The sequence below is a fragment of the Phocoena phocoena genome, chromosome 8, assembly GCF_963924675.1.
Source record: "Phocoena phocoena chromosome 8, mPhoPho1.1, whole genome shotgun sequence".
NCBI lineage: Eukaryota > Metazoa > Chordata > Mammalia > Artiodactyla > Phocoenidae > Phocoena > Phocoena phocoena.
This window is the reverse complement of record NC_089226.1, coordinates 56,795,407-56,816,183: the sequence shown is the minus strand read 5'-3', so window position 1 is coordinate 56,816,183 and position 20,777 is coordinate 56,795,407. Positions and strand designations below refer to the sequence as shown.

General features: G+C 39.9%; 1 protein-coding gene across 1 annotated transcript in view; it reads left to right on the top strand.

Moving 5' to 3' along the window:
• The window catches only part of UVRAG (UV radiation resistance associated), a 324,547-nt gene that overhangs the window by 53,571 nt on the left and 250,199 nt on the right, over window positions 1-20,777 (top strand). The window contains exon 5 of the mRNA XM_065881900.1: window positions 10,451-10,525. Within this exon, the coding sequence (XP_065737972.1) occupies window positions 10,451-10,525 (75 nt within the window). The remainder of the gene's footprint in view (window positions 1-10,450; window positions 10,526-20,777) is intronic.

The window sequence follows — 20,777 nt, the reverse complement described above, 5'->3', positions numbered from 1 at the left end:
CATAGAGTGTTGTGCCTCTGTTTTCCTCTAAGAGTTGGATAGTTTCTGGCCTTACATTTAGGTCTTTAATCCATTTTGAGCTTATTTTTCTGTATTGTGTTAGGGAGTGATCTAATCTCATACTTTTACATGTACCTGTCCAGTTTTCCCAGCACCACTTATTGAAGAAGCTGTCCTTTCTCCACTGTACATTCCTGCCTCCTTTATCAAAGATAAGGTGACCATATGTGCGTGGGTTTATCTCTGGGCTTTCTATCCTATTCCATTGATCTAGCTTTCTGTTTTTGTGCCAGTACCATACTGTCTTGATTACTGTAGCTTTGTAGTATAGTCTGAAGTCAGGGAGCCTGATTCCTCCAGCTCCGTTTATCGTTCTCAAGATTGCTTTGGCTATTCGGGGTCTTTTGTGTTTCCACACAAATTGTGAAATTTTTTGTTCTAGTTCTGTGAAAAATGCCATTGGCAGTTTGATAGGGATTGCATTGAATCTATAGATTGCTTTGGGTAGTAGAGTTATTTTCACAATGTTGATTCTTCCAATCCAAGAACCTGGTATATATCTCCATCTATTTGTATCATCTTTAATTTCTTTCATCAGTGTCTTATAATTTTCTGCATACAGGTCTTTTGTCTCCTTAGGTAGGTTTATTCCTAGATATTTTATTCTTTTTGTTGCAATGGTAAATGGGAGTGTTTTCTTGATTTCACTTTCAGATTTTTCATCATTAGTGTATAGGAATGCCAGAGATTTCTGTGCATTAATTTTGTATCCTGCTACTTTACCAAATTCATTGATTAGCTCTAGTAGTTTTCTGGTAGCATCTTTAGGATTCTCTATGTATAGTATCATGTCATCTGCAAACAGTGACAGCTTTACTTCTTTTCCGATTTGGATTCCTTTTATTTCCCTTTCTTTTCTGACTGCTGTGGCTAAAACTTCCAAAACTATGTTGAATAAGAGTGGTGAGAGTGGGCAACCTTGTCTTCTTCCTGACCTTAGTGGAAATGCTTTCAGTTTTTCACCATTGAGGATGATGTTGGCTGTGGGCTTGTCACATATGGCCTTTATTATGTTGAGGAAAGTTCCCTCTATGCCTACTTTCTGGAGGGTTTTTATCATAAATCGGTGTTGAATTTTGTCAAAAGCTTTCTCTGCATCTAATGAGATGATCATATGATTTTTCTCCTTCAATTTGTTAATATGGTTTATCACATAGATAGATTTGCGTATATTGAAGAATCCTTGCATTCCTGGAATAAACCCCACTTGATCATGATGTATGATCCTTTTAATGTGTTGTTGGATTCTGTTTGCTAGTATTTTGTTGAGGGTTTTTGCATCTATGTTCATTAGTGATATTGGCCTGTAGTTTTCTTTCTTTGTGACATCCTTGTCTGGTTTTGGTATCAAGGTGATGGTGGCCTCATAGAAGGAATTTGGGAGTGTTCCTCCCTCTGCTATATTTTGGAAGAGTTTGAGAAGGATAGGTGTTAGCTCTTCTCTAAATGTTTGATAGAATTCGCCTGTGAAGCCATCTGGTCCTGGGCTTTTGTTTGTTGGAAGATTTTTAATCACAGTTTCAATTTCAGTGCTTGTGATTGGTCTGTTCATATTTTCTATTTCTTCCTGATTCACTCTTGGCAGGTTGTGCATTTCTAAGAATTTGTCCATTTCTTCCAGGTTGTCCATTTTATTGGCATAGAGTTGCTTGCAGTAATCTCTCATGATCTTTTTTATTTCTGCAGTGTCAGTTGTTACTTCTCCTTTTTCATTTCTAATTCTATTGATTTGAGTCTACTCCTGTTTTTTTTTTTTTGATGAGTCTGGCTAATGGTTTATCTATTTAGTTTATCTTCTCAAAGAACCAGCTTTTAGTTTTATTTATCTTTGCTATCATTTCCTTCATTTCTTTTTCATTTATTTCTGATCTGATTTTTATGATTTGTTTCCTTCTGCTAAGGAAGGGTTTTTTTTGTTCTTCTTTCTCTAATTGCTTTAGATGCAAGGTTAGGTTGTTTATTCGAGATGTTTCCTGCTTCTTAAGGTGGGCTTGTATTGCTATAAACTTCCCTCTTAGAACTGCTTTTGCTGCATCCCATAGGTTTTGGGTTGCTGTGTCTCCATTGTCATTTGTTTCTAGGTATTTTTTGATTTCCTCTTTGATTTCTTCAGTGATCACTTCTTTATTAAGTAGTGTATTGTTTAGCCTCCATGTGTTTGTATTTTTTACAGATCTTTTCCTGTAATTGATATCTAGTCTCATGGCGTTGTGGTCGGAAAAGATACTTGATACAATTTCAATATTCTTAAATTTACCAAGGCTTGATTTGTGACCCAATATATGATCTATACTGGAAAGTGTTCCATGAGCACTTGAGAAAAATGTGTATTCTGTTGTTTTTGGATGGAGTGTCCTATAAGTTGTTTTTGGATGGAGTGTCCTATAAGTCCATCTTGTTTAATGTATCATTTAAACCTTGTGTTTCCTTATTTATTTTCATTTTGGATGATCTGTCCATTGGTGAAAGTGGGGTGTTAAAGTCCCCTACTATGAATGTGTTACTGTCCATTTCCCCTTTTATGGCTGTTAGTATTTGCCTTATGTATTGAGGTGCTCCTATGTTGGGTACATAAATATTTACAATTGTTATATCTTCTTCTTGGATCGATCCCTTGATCATTATGTAGTGTCCTTCTTTGTCTCGTCTAATAGTCTTTATTTTAACGTCTATTTTGTCTGATATGAGGATTGCTACTCCAGCTTTCTTCTGGTTTCCATTTGCATGGAATATCTTTTTCCATCCCCTTACTTTCAGTCTGTATGTGACTCTAGGTCTGAAATGGGTCTCTTGTAGATAGCATATATATGGGTCTTGTTTTTGTATCCATTCAGCCAATCTGTGTCTTTTGGTGGGAGCATTTAGTCCATTTACATTTAAGGTAATTATTGATATGTATGTTCCTATTCCCATTTTCTAAATTGTTTTGGGTTCGTTATTATAGGTCTTTTCCTTCTCTTGTGTTTCTCGCCTAGAGAAGTTCCTTTAGCATTTGTTGTAAAGCTGGTTTGGTGGTGCTGAACTCTCTCAGCTTTTGCTTGTCTGTAAAGGTTTTAATTTCTCCATCAAATCTGAATGAGATCCTTGCTGGATAGAGTAATCTTGGTTGCAGCTTTTTCTCCTTCATCATTTTCAGTATGTCCTGCCACTCCCTTCTGGCTTGCAGAGTTTCTGCGGAGAGCTCAGCTGTTAACCTTATGGGGATTCCCTTGTGTGTTATTTGTTGTTTTTCCCTTGCTGCTTTTAATATGCTTTCTTTGTATTTAATTTTTGACAGTTTGATTAATATGTGTCTTGGCGTGTTTCTCCTTGTATTTATCCTGTATGGGACTCTCTGTGCTTCCTGGACTTGATTAACTATTTCCTTTCCCATATTAGGGAAGTTTTCAACTATAATCTCTTCAGATATTTTCTCAGTCCCTTTCTTTTTCTCTTCTTCTTCTGGAACCCCTATAATTCGAATGTTGGTGCATTTAATGTTGTCCCAGAGGTCTCTGAGACTGTCCTCAGTTCTTTTCATTCTTTTTTCTTTATTCTGCTCTGCAGTAGTTATTTACACTATTTTATCTTCCAGGTCACTTATCCATTCTTCTGCCTCAGTTATTCTGCTATTGATCCCATCTAGAGTCTTTTTCATTTCATTTATTGTGTTGTTCATCATTGTTTGTTTCATCTTTAGTTCTTCTAGGTCCTTGTTCAATGTTTCTTGCATTTTGTCCATTCTATGTCCAAGATTTTGGATCGTCTTTACTATCATTATTCTGAATTCTTTTTCAGGTAGACTGCCTATTTCCTCTTCATTTGTTAGGTCTGGTGCATTTTTATCTTGCTCCTTCATCTGCTGTGTGTTTTTCTCTCATCTAATTTTGTTTATCTTACTGTGTTTGGGGTCTCCTTTTTGCAGGCTGCAGGTTTTTAGTTCCTGTTGTTTTTGATGTTTGTCCCCAGTGGCTAAGGTTGCTTCAGTGGGTTGTGTAGGCTTCCTGGTGGAGGGGACTAGTGCCTGTGTTGTGGTGGATGAGGCTGGATCTTGTCTGTCTAGTGGGCAGGTCCACGTCTGGTGGTGTGTTTTTGGGTGTCTGTGGACTTATTCTGATTTTAGGCAGCCTCTCTGCTAATGGGTGGGGTTGTGTTCCTGTTTTGCTAGTTGTTTGGCATAGGGTGTCCAGCACTGTAGCTTGCTGGTCGTTGAGTGAAGCTGGGTGCTGGTGTTGAGATGGAGATCTCTGGGAGATTTTCGCCCTTTGATATTATGTGGAGCTGGGAGGTCTCTTGTTGACCAGTGCCCTGAAGTTGGCTCTCCCACCTCAGAGGCACAGCACTGACTCCTGGCTGCAGCACCAAGAGCCTTATCATCCACACGGCTCAGAATAAAAGGGAGAAAAAGTAGAGAGAAAGGATTAGTAGAAGTAGGAAGAAAGAAAGAAAGAAGAAAAGAAGGAAAGAAAGGAGGGAGGGAGGGAGGGAGGAAGGAAGGAAGGAGGGAAGGAAGGAAAAAAGAAAGAAGATACAGTAAAATAGAATAAAGTATAATAAAGTTATTAAATTCAAAAATTATTTAGAAAAAAAGGACGGATAGAACCTTAGGACAAATGGTGGAAGCAAAGCTATACAGACAAAATCTTACACAGAAGCATACACATACACCCTCACAAAAAGAGGTAAAGGGGAAAAAATCATAAATCTTGCTCTCAAAGTCCACCTCCTCAATTTGGGATGATTCGTTGTCTAAAGGAGGGAAGGAAGGGAAGGAGGGAGGGAGGGAGGGAGGAAAAGTAAAGTTATTAAAATTAATTATTAAGAAATAAATTAAAAAAAAAAACGGACGGTTAGAACCCTAGGACAAATGGTGGAAGCAAAGCTATACAGACAAAATCTCACACAGAAGCGTAGACATACACACTCACAAAAAGAGGAAAAGGGGAAAAAAATCATAAATCTTGCTCTCGAAGTCCACCCCCTCAATTTGGGATGATTCGTCTATTCATGTATTCCACAGATGTAGGGTATATCAAGTTGATTGTGGAGCTTTAATCCGCTGTTTCTGAGGCAGCTGGGAGAGATTTTCCTTTCTCTTCTTTGTTCTCACAGCTCCCAGGGGCTCAGCTTTGGATTTGGCCCCGCCTCTGCCTGTAGGGCCGGAAGGCGTCTGTTCTTCGCTCAGACAGGACGGGGTTAAAGGAGCCGCTGATTTGGGGGCTTTGGCGCACTCAGGCCGGGGGGAGGGAGGGGCACGGCGTGCGGGGCGGGCCTGCGGCGGCAGAGGCCAGCGTGACGTTGCACCAGCCTGAGGCCCGCCGTGCGTTCTCCTGGGGAAGTTGTCCCTGGATCCCGGGAACCTGGCAGTGGCGGGCTGCACAGCCTCCCCGGCAGAGGGGTGTGGATAGTGCCCTGTGCTCGCACACAGGCCCCTTGGTGGCGGCAGCAGCAGCCTTAGCGTCTCCCGCCCGTCTCTGGGGTCCGTGCTTTTAGCCGCGGCTCGCGCCCGTCTCTGGAGTTCCTTTAAGCAGCGCTCTTAAACCCCTGTCTTCGCGCACCAGGAAACAAAGAGGTAAGAAAAAGTCTCTTGCCTCTTCGGCAGGTCCAGACTTTTCTCCGGACTCCCTCCCGGCTAGGCGTGGCGCACTAATCCCCTGCAGGCTGTGTTCACGCCGCCAACCCCAGTCCTCTCCCTGCGCTCCGACCGAAGACCGAGCCTCAGCTCCCAGCCCCGCCCGCCCTGGCGGGTGAGCAGACAAGCCTCTCGCGCTGGTGCCTGCCGGTCGGCACCGATCCTCTATGCGGGACTCTCCCCGCTTTGCCCTCTGCACCCCTGTTGCTGCGCTCTCCTCCGCAGCTGCGAAGCTCCCCGCTCCGCCTCCCGCAGTCTCCGCCCGCGAAGGGGCTTCCTAGTGTGTGGAGACATTTTCCTCCTTCACAGCTCCCTCCCACTGGTGCAGATGCCATCCCTATTCTTCTGTCTCTGTTTTTTCTTTTTTTTTTCTTTTGTCTTACCCAGGTACGTGGGGAGTTTCTTGCCTTTTGGGAGGTCTGAGGTCTTCTGCCAGCATTCAGTAGGTGTTCTGTAGGACTTGTTCCACGTGTACACGTATTTCTGGTGTATTTGTGGGGAGGAAGGTGATCTCCGCGTCTTACTCTTCCGCCATCTTCCCAGCCCCTCCCTTTTTCTCTTGATTATTCTGAATAGAGATTTATCAGTTTTATCAGCTTTTCAAAGATCTAGTGTTTGGTTTTGCAATATTGTGTTTTATAAGAAATATATATATATTTGATGCACAGTTCTTGGCTCACTTCTGGAACTCTTGGAATTTCCTAAGTGTTGAGTGTGATAAAGGTGTCTTTTGTTATGTTAATGAGGTGACTTTTGAAAAGCACCTAAGAGTGGGGGCTGGTTGCCTACGGAACAACCATGTGATAAGAGGATTAGAGGACTGGAACTTTCAGTCCCTCTCTTGGGAGAGGAGAGGGATTGGAGATTGAATCAATTGCCAATGGTCAATGATTTAATCAATCATGCCTGTGTAATAAAGCCTCCATAAAAACTCCAAAGGATGGGGTTCTGAGAGCTTCTGAGTTGGTGAACACATAGAGATTGGGCAATATGGTGCACTTTGAGAGGGCATAGAAGCTTTGTGCCCTTTCCTCATACCTTGCCCTATGCAGCTCTTCTATTTGGCTGTTCCCTGAGTTACATTCTTAATAAACTGGTGATCAGTAAGTGAAATATTTCTCTGAGTTCTGCGAGCCACGCTAGCAAATTAATCAAACCTGAGGACTAGGTTGTGGGAACCTCTGATTTACAGCCAGTTGGTCAGAAGTACAGGTAACACCTGTACTTGGGATTGACATTCTAAATTGGAACCTCTAATCTGTAGCCAGTTAATTGGAAGCACAGATTGCAATCTGTGTTTTTGACTGGCCTTCCATGTGTGTGGGGCAGTCTCGTAGGACTGAACCCTTAACATGTGGAATCTGATGCAGGCCTGAGAGCAGGACACCCTGCTGGTGTCCAAGAATTGCTTATTGTTGGTGTGGGAACTACCCACCCACCCCATTGAAATTGGGTTGCAGATCACCGAAAGAGGTTTCACTTATGATTGTTATTTTTTTCAATTTCATTGATTTCTGCTTTTTTTCTTTTTAAAAAAAAATATTTATTGGGGCTTCCCTGGTGGCGCAGTGGTTGAGAGTCCGCCTGCCGATGCAGGGGACGCGGGTTCGTGCCCCGGTCTGGGAAGATCCCACATGCCGCGGAGCGGCTGGGCCCGTGAGCCATGGCCGCTGAGCCTGTGCGTCCGGAGCCTGTGCTCCGCAACGGGAGAGGCCACAACAGTGAGAGGCCCGCGTACCGGGGGAAAAAAAAAATTATTTATTTGGCTGTGCCAGGTCTTAGTTGCAGCATGTGGGATCTAATTACCTGACCAGGGATCAAACCTGGGGCTTCTGCATTGGGAGCGCAGTCTTGACCACTGAAGCACCAGGAAAGTCCCTCGTTGGTTTCTGCTTTTACTCTTATTATTTTCTTCCTTTTGCCTGCTTTGGGTTTAATTTGTTCTAATTTGCTAGTTTCTTAAAGTAGGATTCCTGGATTACTGATTTGAGACTTCTCTTTTCTAACGTAAGCATTTAATAAATTTTCCTCTAAGCATTGCTTTAGCTGTGACCCACAATTTTGATACTGCATTTTCGTTTTTGTTCAATTTGAAATATTTCCTAATTTCTCTTTTATTTCTTCTTGACCGAAGGGTTATTGAGAGGTATGTTGTTTAATTTTCAAACATTTGTGGAGTTTTCAGATATCCTTTTGTTGATTTCTACTTTAATTCTGTTGTGTTTAGAGAAAATCGTATTATTTTAATCCTTTTAACCTTTTTGAGATTTATTTTATGGTCTGTCTTGGTAAGTGTTTCATGTACATGTCATGTGTATTTTGCTGTCATTTGAATGGACAGAGTGATGATACAGCTTGTCCACAGTAGCCGGAGCTACAACTACAAGCCAATTTCCTGAATAGCCTTTAGAGACAAGAGAGTTAATCAGGAAGTTTTCCCCAGAAGTCATGAACTAAAGTTGGTTTTGACTTGAATTTTGATGACAAAGAAGCAGAGGAGTTTGAAAATAGCTCTCTATTCAAGGTGGGAATTTGGAGAATTTGTTGATAATGCTTATATGGGGCACTTGTGGTGGCAGAAGTTCTTGTGCTTAGTTTAAGTGGTTAGAACTTTGTATTAATACCAACAGCGACTGTATACTCACTTAGTGTTTGGGTATCTTTTTACATTCATACAATCATTTTACATGCACCCAGTGACTTTGGGCCTTTTGAAGGTCATGTGAGCAAGTATTATTTTCCTGTCAGTATTTAACTGAGAAAACAGAAGCTCAGAAAAATTAAGTTGTTAAAGGTCACACAGTGATTGATGGATTTAGGCTATTATTTGTTCCATTGCTCAGACTATATTTATTATTCATTTCACCAACTTTGATTATCTGTCTTTAAAAAGTGTGCCTTTTTTCATAGAGGGATCAAAATACAAGATTGTGGTTGAATTAAAAGGCTCTATATTCTGTAGTCTCCATATTAAGATTCTGACACGTTTTGGGGTCAGTAATCTATAATTAATGGTAAAGGATAGTAAGTAGTATGGAGTATCATGCAGCCTGTTTTGTTAATTTTCTTTATTAATCGGGAACAAAGGGCTCTATGGTTGACTGATTCTGATTTTTTCTCCCAGTATTGTTTGTGTCTAACTTCCAAAAGTACTTTCCTATCCAGTGATAATTGGATTCATTTCATCTGTACGACACCACTGTAAAACAGAACAAGGAGTGTTTCTGCTTTTGGCTGATGAGGGATTTAAAGCATGGCCCATTAATATTGATTAGCGATTATATGTTGAGTAGAGTGCTAGGCACTAGGGCTATAAAGTCAGAGTTCCTTATGAAGCACTAGAAGGTTGGAATTAGAACTCAGATCACTTGAGTTTTTTTTCTTTTTAAGCCCAGTATCTTTTCAAGTCCTAGAAACATGTTGTGTCATACTTTTCAACAAGTTAATTTAATGCCCGTCTTTATGAGGCTTATGCTTTGAAAACTTTACCTTTATGTTAGATTCACTCCTGCCCATGATCTCACCCCACCCTTTCTTTAAATGGCATGTATTTTTCTGATTTTAAAAGTGATCCGTGTACTTTGTGGACAATTTGGAAAATTTTGAAAAGCACAGAGAGGAGAATAAAAATTTATGTGCACTCTTTCTGCCCAGCTGCAACCATTGTTAACATTTTGATGCATATGATTTTATTTAATCTTTTTTCTCCTGAGGTGTATATGTGTGTAAAATATTCTATGTTTGTAAAATTTTGAGTTTCTTCTAATCTTAAAACTGATTTCGTAGTGCTTTCTCTTTTTCTCTCATAAAATGAAACACTTCTTGAAATTGGTTTATAGTTTTCATTATGTTTATTATTGCAGGCCCATCTTTTGGTATTGTATTCAGTTAAGTAAATGATGTAGGTAAACAGGGAGCATGTGATTAATTTTGCTTTAGTAATAGATGTAGCAGGTATGGAAGTCAGATAAATGTTCACAGGAATCTTCTACTGCTGGCTTTGACCTTTCTATCTCTAGCTAGAGAGAAGAGATGAAATATTCTATTCTGGTAATCCCCTACTTGAACCCTCACATTAATCCTTCACTGCAGAAGCAATTAAAATTTTTTTAGCCACAATTCTTTCTGATCAAGTAACTGAATCTGTTTTTATAGACTTTATACTATTTTGAGTTTTAAAAAAAATCTTAGTTCTTCAATCTTAAAAGTTTTAATTCTCCCACCTTTTAGGTGAAGTTTAATTCGAGGTTGGCACTGACTGAAGCTCGAATCAGTTGCATTTGAAAGAGAGTAGTAGACAGAAAATAATTAGTAGACTTTTAAAGACTTTGAGGATTGGATATTATCTTTAAACTGTCTTTTTGAAATTAGAAAATAATATTTATCTTTTATGTTTTTTCTAGGGCTTCACGTTTTTTAAAGCACTCTAATAGACTAACTGGGCTGTGTTTTCTTTGAGATCAGAGAATGTATAGTGTGCCTCTGAATCCCCTATACTTAAGGAATACGCTTTCCGTAACAATCTCAAGAAGTGTTTGTGAAAAATGTGTGTGAATGATGGTGCCTGTGATCTCATGTGATGATTTTGCGAGGACTTTGACTAAAGCAGGAAACTCTAAATTGATCACCTGGTCTTATGATAAGTGTTTTGTTTTCTGCTGGCTTGTTAGACGTAGCCAACCTATTTCTCAACATTGAAGTAGGTCCTGTCATTTTCTAATCACATTAAAACTTGACTGGAATGAGATGAACTAATAATGTGTTTTCCTCCTCTCTTAGATTCATGCCCGCAACCAAAATGAAATAATTTTTGGGCTGAATGATGGCTATTATGGTGCTCCATTTGAACATAAGGTAAGGGGATTTGCATAACACTGTGAGTTTTGTTTAGTGCAGGTGTGCTTTGATATATCAGGTAAAAGCTCTGTGTAAATAGAATCATGTTTTAAGTATCATCATAAGTTTGTTGTTTAGTGTGGCTTAGGGTAAATGCTTAAAGTGAAAACTCATTTTGTAACCACATCAACACATCTTTTCTAAATCCAGATTATATTAATTTTCCTAAGAGAAAATCTCATGTAGCTGTTTTCTACATAATTCTTTAGAGGTTAAGGAAGAATAATGAATTTTAATTAAGTGTAATACAATTTTATTAACTGTTTCAGAAATCTTTTACAACTTTGAATAAATTTAAGAAACCTGAGGCAAGTTATATTGTAGTCATTTATATTATAGTCTGTGCTGTCTCTGTATCTAAAGGGGATTAGAGAAAGGAGAGGTATTTACCAAGTACCTGCTATCTGTGGTGCCATGCCAGGTGCTTCATGTTCTTTATCCTACTTAATACTAGCCACAAACCAATGAGGTGAATTTTCTACATTATTTCCTCTTAGTGATCATGTTGTTTTCTAATTCTTGGTTGTCTGAAATGCTATTGCTAGAATGCTTCATTCATTCAACAGCTATTTACTGAGCACCTGCTGTACATCAGCTACTGTGCTCTAAGTGCTAAGGGTACAATGGTGAGCAAACAGATTTTTTTTCCCTGCTGTCATGGAGTGTATGAGGGAGACAAGCACTGATAAGGTAACCTGATAGATAACTATATAAACACAATGTTGGTGGGTGCTATAAAAGCATGTGATGAGGATCTTACCTACTCTAGTAGCTCAAGAAAGTTCTACGGGGACTTGACTTTTAAGGTTACAATCCAGAGGATGAATAGAAATGAACAATGTGGAGGGATGGAGGCTGAACAGAGAGAGCATTCCAGGTAGAGGAGGGTAACATGTTGGAAGGCTATGAAGTGCTAGGGGAAGTGGTGAGTTTTCGGGACTGAAGGAAAGTCTGGGTGATAAGGGAGAAGGATACCAGAGGAGGCTGGAGAGGTAGACAGGGACCACATAACACAGAACCTTTTGAAGGGTTTTATCCTAAGAGCAGTAGCGTGTGTTGAAGGATTTTTAGCATGGCAGAGATATAATTAGATTTGTGTTTTAATAATTTCACTCTGGCTGCTTTAAGGACTGATTGTAGAAGAGGCAAGAATATATGTGGGAAGACAGTAAGAAGGATCTTACAGTACAGAGGGTAAGAGGTTTGATACTTTGAAACAGGTTTATGGTAGAATAGCAGGTAGATTTAGGAAAGTTTTAGGAGGTAAAATCAGTAGGACTTGGTGATGGTTTGAATTTAGGGTGTAGGGAAAAAGAAGGTGTTAAAGGATGACTTTCGGGTTTCTGGCTTAGATGAAGTAACCAGATGGATGAAGGTGCCAGGCACTGAGAGAACTAAGGACACTGGAGGAAGACAGCTTTGTTGGAGGCAGATCGTGAGTGAGTTGAGATTTGATCATATGGGCTTTGAGATACCTTCAAGATATCCATGTGTAAAGTAGGCATTTGGATTAGATGAGTCTGGAGTTCAGAGGAGAGAAGTAGGTTAGAGATTTAAATATAGAGATATAATAATGGCAAATAGTTATTGAAATCGTGAGTTCAGATAAGATAGACCAGTGACAAGCTGTACAGTGAGAAAAATGGGGCTTAATAGCAGGGGGCCTGTGAGGGTCTCCAACTTTTAGAGGCCAAATATGGGAGGAGGCTTTGGAAAAGGTGGCTGAGAAGGAATGGTGAGAGATAGATGAGGAAAAGAGAGTGAAGTCTCTTGTGGAATCTCAGAGGCTAAAGAAAGAGAGGTTTTTGTTTTGGTTTGGTTTTTGGTTTTTAAGGAGAGGGTGGTCAAAAAAGATGAGACTGAAAAAGGCCCATTCAGTTGGGCAAAATGCAAGCTATTCTAGGTGACTTCATCAAAACTCAGTTTAAGCTCTATTAAGCTTTTTTTCTTTATTTTAAAGCCCTCATCTTCTAAGTTCCTATAGTATATCAGCACCCTATGTACACCTTTGACATAGGTTTTACCACTTTATAGCTCTTTATTCCTTTCTAGTCTGTAAGCTTCTTACGGACAGATTTCCATATGTAATTTTGAATTCCTAGTACCTATCATAGTCCTTGACATGATATTTGCTTAGAAAAAATGTTTTATTTAATGAGAGAATTGTGGGAACTGCCACTGCTGTTGTTTGTAATGTCCCATTTATAGGGTTTAGCCATCCTGAGTCTGTTGAAGGATTAAGTTCCTCCTATAACAGGTAACCAACTCACCATCTAGCACAAGGTCTGGCATATAGTAATAATATTAATAGTTAACATCTGTTGAATGTATTATGTATCAAACAATGTTTTAAGAGCTTTATATCTCTTACTGTATGTAATGTCCCTAAGAATTTTGTAGCCAGAGACTAATAGTAGTTGAGATTTCGGGTAGGTCAATAACTAAATAACCCTTTCTTCTTCTCCTGAATTTGGAACAAGTTTAGAAATAAGACAGGTGATAAATGGAGATCAGAATGTTGGCGTTATTACTGATAAAACTAATTGGGAAATGTGGCTTAAATTCTGCAACTGAAAGAGCTTGTATATAGTACTTTCTCCCAAAATGAATCCCCATACCACCAAATAACAAAACAAGCAAAACTGCGTTCTTCCCCTTACAGGGACAGATCCTGACCCTCCAAGACAAAAGCAGAATTTATGTGTACTTTACACAGGCTGTTCCTGAATGGGAGGGAACCTGGAAAGAACTAAGGCGGTCATGTTCAGTTTCGCCTCCCAAACTCAGCAGTCAAGCTCCTGCCTATTCTGGGGAGGAGTGAGTGAAGGACACAGAAAAAGTAGACTTTTTTTTTTTTTCTTTATAACCTTCTTTCCTGGGAAATGGAGTGGAAAGTTTTTCTCCTATGTGGAAGCATGGGAGTGCAGAGTAAGTGTTTCTCCCTAACAATAATAATAATGTCTGATGTTTAGTGAGCACTTATGTGCCAGGCATTATTCTAAGTGCTTTATATATTTTACCTCATTTAAACCCTACAGTTGTCCTTTTATAGAAGAGGATGCTGGCACAGAGAACTTAAGTAACTTTCCCAAGATTACACAACTACTAAGTAGCAGAGCTGGGATTCAAGGCCAGATGATCAATAAATGTTCACTGAATAAATGTTTTGTAATAAGTGGTACATTTTATTCTATAGTCCTTCAGTTAATAAGCTTTGTAAATTTATAAGGCATGCTTATCTTGCCCTGTACTAGCTTTTTTAAAAAAATTAATTAATTAATTTACTTTTGGCTGCATTGGGTCCTCATTGCTGCGCGCGGGCTTTCTCTGGTTGCGGTGAGTGGGCGCTACTCTTCGTTGTGGTGCGCAGGCTTCTCATTGCAGTGTCTTCTCTTGTTGCAGAGCATGGGCTCTAGGAGCACAGGCTTAAGTAGATGTGGCACCTGGGCTCAGTAGTTGTGGCTCGTGAGCTCTAGACCGCAGGCTCAGTAGTTGTGGCACACGGGCTTAGTTGCTCCATGGCATGTGGAGTCTCTCCAGACCAGGGCTTGAACCCGTGTCCCCTGCATTGGCAGGTGGATTCTTAACCACTGCACCACCAGGGAAGTCCCCCTGTATGAGCTTTCAAATGAACACCTGACATATAGGTTGAATCTCCTTAAAAAGTTTTTTTTTCTTTCTTTCTTTTTCAAGAAAGCCGTAAGCAGGGTTTCCAGTCAAGAAGGTATTATAAGTGCACACTGTGAGACCCTCTGCTGAACCAAACAAAAAATAGCAATTGATGAAATCAGAGAAGTTTAAAGAGGCATACCTTGCTAAAACAAGCAAAGAGCAAGATAAGAAACATCTCTGGAACAGAAATGGAATAGAAATGCAAAGACGTGGGCAGAAGCCTTGGGCGTTGGCTGAAAGATGTGCTCCTCTGGGCGAAATGAACACTAAATGAGCATAAAAGCTGAGTAGATGTGGCACCTGGGCTCAGGAGTTGTGGCTCGCGGGCTCTAGAACGCAGGCTCAGTAGTTGTGGTGCGCGGGCTTAGTTGCTCCGTGGCATGTGGGATCTTCCCAGACCAGGTCTCAAACCCGTGTCCCCTGCGTTGGCAGGCGGATTCTTAACCACTGCACCACCAGGGAAGCCTTGACGTAAATGTTTTTAAACATTTATAGCAATTTGACATTATTGTGCCTTTTTTGTATTTTATAAAAGTATCAGCTCACAGTGGGTTGGAGGAAAAGCAACCAACCCTTTCCCACAGAGAGTTTGAGGAGCACTGCTCTAGACAGCAGTAATAAGGTGAGGGAGGCTGTTTAAAGAGTAAGACTCATTGAGGTCGTTGAGTTGTTCGGGAGGAGGATAGAGACAGTAAACAAGTTTAGAATTTCTTAGAAAAACTTGTGGTCGAGTGTGCATGTTAAAAATGTAAAGATGGGCTTCCCTGGTGGCGCAGTGGTTGGGAGTCCGCCTGCCGATGCAGGGGACGTGGGTTCGTGACCCGGTCCGGGAGGATCCCACGTGCCGCGGAGCGGCTGGGCCCGTGAGCCATGGCCGCTGGGCCTGCGCGTCCGGAGCCTGTGCTCCGCAACGGGAGAGGCCACAACAGTGAGAGGCCCGCGTACCGCCAAAAAAAAACCCAAAAAAATCTATACTCTGTTTCTAGCATTTAGGTTTCTTTACTTTTTTTTTTTTTTGCTTTTGCCTGAATTTCCTTTCGGCAACTATTCTTCTTTTTGGAAGGATGCTGACAACTACCTGGGTGAATGGACACTCCTAGTGGTTAAGAATATGGGTTTTGGAGTCAGATTGATGTGAGTTTAATTCCAGGCACCACTGTTTACCTATGAAAGAGATTTTGGGCAAATTGAATCATCTCTGAGTTTGTTTTTTCATCTGTAAATGGAGATAACAATTTCTACCTCATCATAAATTGTTTTGAATATTAAAGGTGATACAATGTATATTACAAGGCTGGCACATGAGTAGAGTTCAATAATATATGGAAACTACTACTCACTAGACTCTAAACCCTATGATAAGAGGGATTACATCTCTAATGCTTACCACTGTCAGTAGTTGTGTCCCTTGAACTGTGCCTGGCATGTAGTAGGTGCTCATTTTGTTAATGAATGCAGGTGAATGCCTGCTATATTTAGGACTATCATAGCAATAATTGAGATTCAGAATCTCGGGGGGATGGTATTTTTCTCTCCTACCCTACCTTATCCCTAGCCCCAACTTCTGGAGTTTTATGTAACTCATACTGTCATAACTCTATGGTGTTATTGATAAAGTACAAAGAGCTTTAGATTGTTAAGAATTCTTCTCAGACTTAAAACTATAGCAAGCAATGTCTTCAGAGTCCAGTAGATGGCAGTGCTTTCTCATTTTTAATGGAAAAAAATTAAAGCAGGAGTAGAATCCAAATAAAAAGGATCAAACCTTTTTGGAATAATGACACTCTCAGGAGATTAAAATAGCAATTTGGTGATTACTTTCACAAACGCAGCCACATGATTTGACCATCTCGAGTACATAATCCAGCTGAGATTGAAGATTTAGGGACAACAGCAAGTTTCAGCGTCTGTTTTGAGAGCCTGTACAAATGAAAATTCCTTATATTTTTCAAGGCATGATACTTTTGAAAAGTAGAAAACCTGAGTTCTAATCCCAGTTTTGTTCTGGTACTGTGTTCCTTGAGCAAATCACTTAACCTCTGTTAGTTTTAGGTTCCTCATTTCAAAAGTAAGAAAATTCTTATCAGCTGATTAATTGCTAGAGGGAATATTAGAGTTATCTAGCTCAACACCCTTATCTCAGGGATGAAGAAACCGAGGCTCAGGGAGCCTCATGACCTCTTGAACTTGGCATTGGAAAGTTAGTTTCATGCTTTAAGTGGTAACTTAGACATAGCTATAATAACATCATATATATAATATAAAAAATCACTACATACTTTCATAGCTCTTTTGCCTTTAAGGATTTGCCTATAAATTATTTTACTCCATTCTTACAACGACCTGTGGGGAAGGCAGAGCAGCTATTATTAGAAGTTTTAGCAGTAGTAGCAGCAGCAGGCCTATAATGGCTAACAGTTAGTATTTGGGGAATAAATGAATGGCCAGCATATCAGGATGACTTGGTGGCAGAACCAGGACCAGAACACATATCTCTGTCTTTCCAGACATGCACTTTCTTCATTACACCATGTCACTTGTGTAAAAGCGAGGAGCAGATGATTTTCATCATTAAATTCCTTTTTGAGGTTCCTTCCATCATTTTATTTGACTGTGATTGTGATTAAATGCTGTTAGAGGTATCTTCAACTTATAGCAACTCAGGTGGTCAGGTATTAGTATTTTTGTTTTCAGAATGAAGACGCTGAAACCTAGAAAAGTTGAGATTTTTGTTAACTTTGTAGAACTGAGAAATTAAAAAGATGGCTATTTTCCTCTTGCTGGTTAAATTCATGGATGCTAACTTATTTCCAAAGCACGTCCCACGTGGTACTCAAGCAGAACATTTAGAAGTGGGGATTAAGTATGTCAAGCAGCCTATGTTTTAACAGAGAAAGGGATATGGTATAACTTCTACCCAGGTCTCTCAGTACGTCATCAAGTAGAAGTTGGAAGATCACAAAAATAGCTCATTCTGTACATGCTCTACTCAGTTTTCCTCCCAGAGCTCTCCCCCCACCCTGCCCCAACCAGGTTACAAAATACAAGAAACAGACCAGACAGATCCTAAGGGGCTGTTTCTAGTAACTGCCTGCTTTGTTACAAAACATCTAGGTATCTGAGCTTAGTTTAAATCCAGGGTGAAACTTTGTTTCTGAATTATTTGAGCTGGTGTGATATCCTAATAACAGTATTACTCCAGGTGAGTATGGAGCTTTTGAAAACTACCATTGCTAGTTTTCATTTACTGAGTACCTACTATATGTCAGACACTCTACTATCTACTTTACATGTTTTGTTTAATCTGTGTAACAACTCCATGAGGTAATTATTGTCATTTTATAGGTACAGTATCCTAGAAGAAAAAGTTCAAGTACTAATCCCAAGATTACTTAGTAAGTAGCAGAACCATGATTTGAAACCAGGTCTGATTTATTCAAAGGCTTTTTCTTTTAACAACTGTGCTACGTGGTATCTCTACATTCTTTCGTACTTCACATAGCATGTCAAGGTACCACGTCACTATCTTTACATTTAACCAGAGATATCCACTATGTGCGTTATGAGAATCAAATGAGAGAGTACATGGGAAAGTGCTTTGAATGGTATAAAGTGCATTATTGTACAGACTTTGGGTATTTATTATTGTAGAGTGGACATGCAATGCCCATGAGGCCATCAACCCACAAAAGTCCACAGAAGTTCCACATATTAGTCACTCTATTTGGCTTCCCTCTGAGTCTTCTTTTTTCTTTTTCTCTTGGATCAAATTAGCTTCTGACAGATGTTTGGAAAATCATCTCATCCTGTAATTCATATTTATAAATCCTGTGGTCCCCATTCTCTTTCTTCATTGAAGCCAGAGAATAATCTGGGAAAATGCCACATTTCCTGTTATGAATTTGGAGGATCTTGTCTCCTTAGCACAATTTTTGAGCTTTTCAGAATTTTAATACTGGAAAATTCAAAGCCAAGCATGGTTCTTCATGTAGATGTTTTAGATTCTTAGAAAGTAAACAGAAACAGAGCTCCATACTCATCCTCACTAGGGGATTCAGAGAGTTGGAAATTTTGTTTAAATTTTGAAAACTTGTCTTTACTACTCTTTCTTAGATTTGTAATTAGGGCATTCTTGACTTTTTTTCCTTTCCCCTCTGTGAGTCAGTTTTGGTTTAAATTGTTCCTCTAGAAAGCTGGGAATCTTTTCTTCTTCTTCTTTTCTTTTCTCTTTTTTTTACCTAGTTAACATGGTACCACTGTTGCCTTTTCTTCCTTCTCACTTCTCTCACAGTTACAGTAACTGCGTATGCATCCTTCTTCCTGTTAGGGCATAAGCTCCTTTAGGGCTGAGGTGGTATCTTACTTTTTTGGTCCCAGGATTTAGTGTAGACTTTGCTTAGAAGATATTTTTTTGGAGTGAATGAATCCACTAAGATCACATGGTTCCTGTCAGTATACTTTTCTCTGAAAGGATGACTACTTTAGCAGGATCACTTTCAGTCCTCTTGTTATGGAGTTGCATTGATGACATTTAATGCACTTCATACTTGGAGTGTGTGACTATGATTGTGATTATTATTATTTTTTTTTTGTAGTACACGGGCCTCTCACTGTTGTGGCCTCTCCCGTTGCGGAGCACAGGCTCCGGATGCACAGGCTCAGCGGCCATGGCTCATGGGCCCAGCCGCTCTGCGGCATGTGGGATCTTCCCGGACCGGGGCATGAACCCGTGTCCCCTGCATCGGCAGGCGGACTCTCAACCACTGCGCCACCAGGGAAGCCCGATTGTGATTATTTTTTGAGGGTAGTTTAAAACATTGAAGTGTGAACAAGAACCTCTTCACCCCTGTTGACCTGAATTAAAAAAAAGAATTGATTTTAGTTTCAGGATCTGTATACCTTTGCTTAATAACACTGTTCTTATTTTCATTGCTTCTTACTGTTTTGAAGGAGAAGAAAACATCTGCTGTCTCAAATCTCAGACTAGATCTGGGGGAATGTACGTATTCAGCTGAGGTAGAAGAGGTCTTGCTTTCCCTCCTTAACAGCTCAGCATCTGGGCTTTGTCAGAGCCCAGGGGCAGTGGGTGTCCGAGGCTCGAAGGTGCTTGACAGAGACATGTGCACATTTTTTCTTGGTTTAAACTTGCCTGACTCTTAAAAGTGTGTTAATGTCCAAATGAACATACACACATAGGAACACAGGCTGTCCTTTGATTCATCAGGTAGCCATTTTAGGAGGAGTTGTACAAATAAATACTATATTTTTTAAAAGTATACTCATTGCATCTGAAAAGGTGCTCAAGTTGTAGAATGAGCCATTGGTTTTTTTCCTTGTCCATTATGATTTCTTACTCTACCTAAATAAGTAGAAGAAGGACTATTTGCAGAGCTCACTTACGGTTTAAAGAGTAACATGTATAGTCCACTATCAGTCCCACTAGGGCAAGCTTTTTCTGGGGCCCTTAAGCTATTGTCTTCAGGCTTCCACTTGGGCCGTTTGTCTTCTCATTAACACATTATCTCTGGATCATTCAGATCTCTCCCAAGTCTACCTCGCCAGTCAGCGCTTCCATATATCTAGACTTGAGTCAGATTGCTTGGATGTTTCAGAGACACATACTCCACAATTGCCAAACTGAGCTCAGTTCCTTCCCCCTCTAAGAAAACCTCCTTATTGTGTTCCTTAGTTCAGTGAATGGTACTGCTGTCCATCCACTTTCTCAAGTCAGAACAAGGAGCCATCCCGAACACCTCCCTCTTTTTTTGAGTCACTTTTTAAAATCACTACTTAAGGTGTCTGCTAAACATCTGCTTCTTTCCTGGTTCTTGCCATTATTGTAGCAAGATTTATCTTCCTAAAATTCTCGTCATGTCCCTCCTTTATTCAGATCATTTCAGAGTAATTAATGACTTGTAAGGTCTTATTGTGATTTGATTCCTGATTTTGAAGCACCCAACCCATAACACTTTAAGCTAAAATTTATGCATCTCAGTTTTAGAGCTTAGATCTCCTTTCCATTGAACATTTTCTGTGACATACCCCCTAAATCCAGTTTGGATACCCCTCTATCTGTTCTCATAGCACCTTGCCTTTCATTTGTCTTGTCACTGTCCTTAACCAGTTATATTCTGATTACCCATTTGCTCATCTCTCTTTCTTACTAGACTGTACACTGTGTAAGGGCAGAGACAGTGTCTGTCTTTGCCACTGAATTATCCGTAATACTTAGCACTGTGCCTGGCATGTAGTAATAATTCAGTAGATATTTGTGGACTGAGTGAATGAATGTTGCTGTAGCAGATCATTTAAAATTCTGACATATACTACTTGTTTGTCATCAGTTGTATAGCTCTTTATTCAAACTTCTAGTTCATCTGTGTTTAAATAGTTTCTGACCACTTCTGCATAGACATCTGCCATTTGCAAATTATTATACTTTTTAAAAAATAAATTTATTTATTTTTGGCTGCATTGGGTCTTTGTTACTGAGTGGGGGCTACCCTTCGTTGCGGTGTGCGGGCTTCTCATTGCGGTG